The 2,524-nt window shown below is 49.0% G+C and overlaps 1 protein-coding gene across 1 annotated transcript in view; it reads left to right on the top strand.

Moving 5' to 3' along the window:
* METAP1D (methionyl aminopeptidase type 1D, mitochondrial) overlaps positions 1–2,502 on the top strand; it is a 41,839-nt gene extending 39,337 nt beyond the window's left edge. The window contains exons 8-10 of the mRNA XM_026852450.1: positions 63–111; positions 1,016–1,094; positions 1,259–2,502. Of these exons, the coding sequence (XP_026708251.1) occupies positions 63–111; positions 1,016–1,094; positions 1,259–1,337 (207 nt within the window). The 3' untranslated portion in view covers positions 1,338–2,502. The remainder of the gene's footprint in view (positions 1–62; positions 112–1,015; positions 1,095–1,258) is intronic.
* Positions 2,503–2,524: the final 22 nt, after the last annotated feature.

The following is a 2,524-nucleotide window of genomic DNA, read 5'->3' as shown; positions in this document are numbered from 1 at the left end:
AAAAAATAATTAAAAAACCCCGCGCCCGAACAGCCACAAACGCGGTTTTATTTTCTTTTGTAGCCAATGACAGTGATTTGTTAATGGAAGAGGGAATGGCGTTCACAATAGGTTAGTAACTCTCTGCTATGGTTGTCTTTTAAAAAGCACACACAGAGCAGCCCAGATCCATACCGTTTTTTTATTGGGATACAGAAATATCCATGCAGACAGGGGGATGTCGGTGACAATGACCCCTTAGGAAGCAGGTTAAAGTACCATTTTTTAAAAAGGCATTAAGGAACCAATTGGGTGAAATAGCTTCCAGATGATAAGATTTAGAAAATTAAATGTTTATTATAAATCTCATTAAATGACATATTTGATGCATATTTTTGGCAAGGCAGAGACTCTGCTGGCATGCTTGGGCTGGGGAGGGTGAGAAGGATGCGGCTCTGTTGCTGAAGTCGTGGCTTACACCAGCCTGGTGGCTACTGTGCCATTTGCTGCCTGCCAGAGCGGCGGGTTGGGTTTGGGGGCTGCAGCGCCGGTAACCAGTCAGAGCCTCGCCCCGCCGACTGAACGCGCTCAATACCAATCATGGAGAGCTGGTGGGGGAAAAGCCCTCTTTCTCACTGTGTGGCTAAATGGCGCGGCAATTAGAAGGAAATAAGAAAATTGTTGTTTTGCTGATTTAATGAACATTTTAAGCCTGTTTTAAAAATTCAAATATTTAAAACTATCCACTGTTTATAAGTGTGGTTGGTGCTTTGGTTATTATCCACGGGGTCTTAATCAAAGCTTGATTAAAATTCCCTGCTTTTACAAAAGAGGAATGGGCAACTTCCTACCTTGGTGCTTCGTCCTCCTCTTTAGTTCACATTTTAGTGTTTCAGGAGAGTGTCTGCCCGGGGAGGATGGGGCGTGTGTGGAAGGGGAGCTTCCTGGAACCTGCTGGGACACCCCCCTCTCTTGCTTCACAGTCTGCACGGGAGTGCGACTAACTTTAGAATACATTTTGTTTTTCTTGCTGCAGAGCCAATAATAATGGAAGGATCCCCCGAATTTAAGATTCTGAAGGATAAATGGACTGCAATTTCTTTAGACAATAAAAGGTGCCTGATTTTATTTTCTGATCTTTCCTAAGCCGTGGAACACTGACAGCCCCAACCCCCCCCCCAAAAAAAAAAAAAAAAAAAAAAAAAGGGGAGTTTTACAGGCATACAGACATGGTGAACACGTTTACCCCCTAATAACTGCTAAATGATGTGCATTTCAGATCAGCACAGTTTGAACATACCATTGTGATTACCTCAGAGGGAGCAGAAATCCTCTCTGAACTGGTGGAAGAAGCCTAAAGATGGAGCAAGAAGTGGAGGGACTTGCTGTATTTCTGGGATTTCCAGTTTCACTCGGGACAGAGAGGAGGTTTCTGTAATTTCTTTGGGAAATGGGTGCTGTGTAAATCGCTGCAGGGGTCAGAAAACGCAGCTTGAGGGGTTGGCTCTGGATAGTCCTTTCTGTGTGTTACCTGGTGAGTATTTAATAAAAGTCCCTTGGCTTGTTTGTGACCCTGGAAGCAGCCATGCACAGCCTGCAAGTGCAAAGGGTTTGGGTTATTTGGGGTGAGGGGCAGGGAGAGGGTCCCCTCTCCCAAATCCTGCATGGGACAAACATATCTGGTGACATGGTCTCTGTGCAGCTGAGAGGACAGAAGAACATGGTATCTTCCCCTTACAGCTGAACTATGGCTTCAGTTTGTCTTCACTGCACTAGCACAGTGCTGTTTCCCAGGCTGTACTTCTAGGATGGAAAAAAGTTTCCTGAGGGTGGCAGGCAGAAGGCAACAGCCTCTTCCCCCCCAGCCTTCCCAGCAGCAGCTCCCCACTTCCTGCCTCGGCTGATTTCTCTTTGCACAGCTCAAAAAATGATTAAAAATGAGATGCAAAGCGTGCTTCTCTGGAGATCAATAATTGCCCTGCTTGAAGAATTAGCCGGTTTGGGATAATCACTGCTCTGCAGTGCCCACGTTAGTTAAGGGAGAGGAGTTCCACAGTTCAACCATTTAACAGAAACGGAGGAGTTTGCGGTCTGGAGGAGGAGTCCCGGCTCCTGCCCAGAGTTTGGAGCTGATGGTCCTCGCTCGCCGCTGCACTCGCTGCCGTCCTGTCCCGGGGCTGCCAGGGCTGGAGAGTTTGATTTGCGATTAATAGGCTGCCGAGCGCCCCGTCGGGCCAGACCGGTCTGGCCTTGGTCCTTCGAGGCTACTGGACCAGGACCCGGTCCCATGAAATGCGGGGTAGCCTCGGGGATAAGCAAGTGACATCCAGAAGTGCCCCAGACCCGCGGCAGCAGCGGTGCGGGTTTGGCACAAATAACTTGCCGGTAACTGTGGGCAGGCGCGGGGCTGGGCCGAGGGCTGAGCGGCCGCGTATGCCGGCGCCCGGAGCTGGTCGGCATCGGCTCCCGCAGCAGTTCAGGGCAGAAATAAGCCGCTTACTTACAGCTTTATTCTGCTGTTTGTTTCCACTCGAGTACAGCGACC

This window comes from Athene cunicularia, assembly GCF_003259725.1.
Source record: "Athene cunicularia isolate RWA chromosome 7 unlocalized genomic scaffold, athCun1 chr7_part1, whole genome shotgun sequence".
Classification (NCBI taxonomy): Eukaryota; Metazoa; Chordata; class Aves; order Strigiformes; family Strigidae; genus Athene; species Athene cunicularia.
Note: the sequence above shows the minus strand (reverse complement) of the source record. Positions and strands in the feature narration are given on the sequence as shown.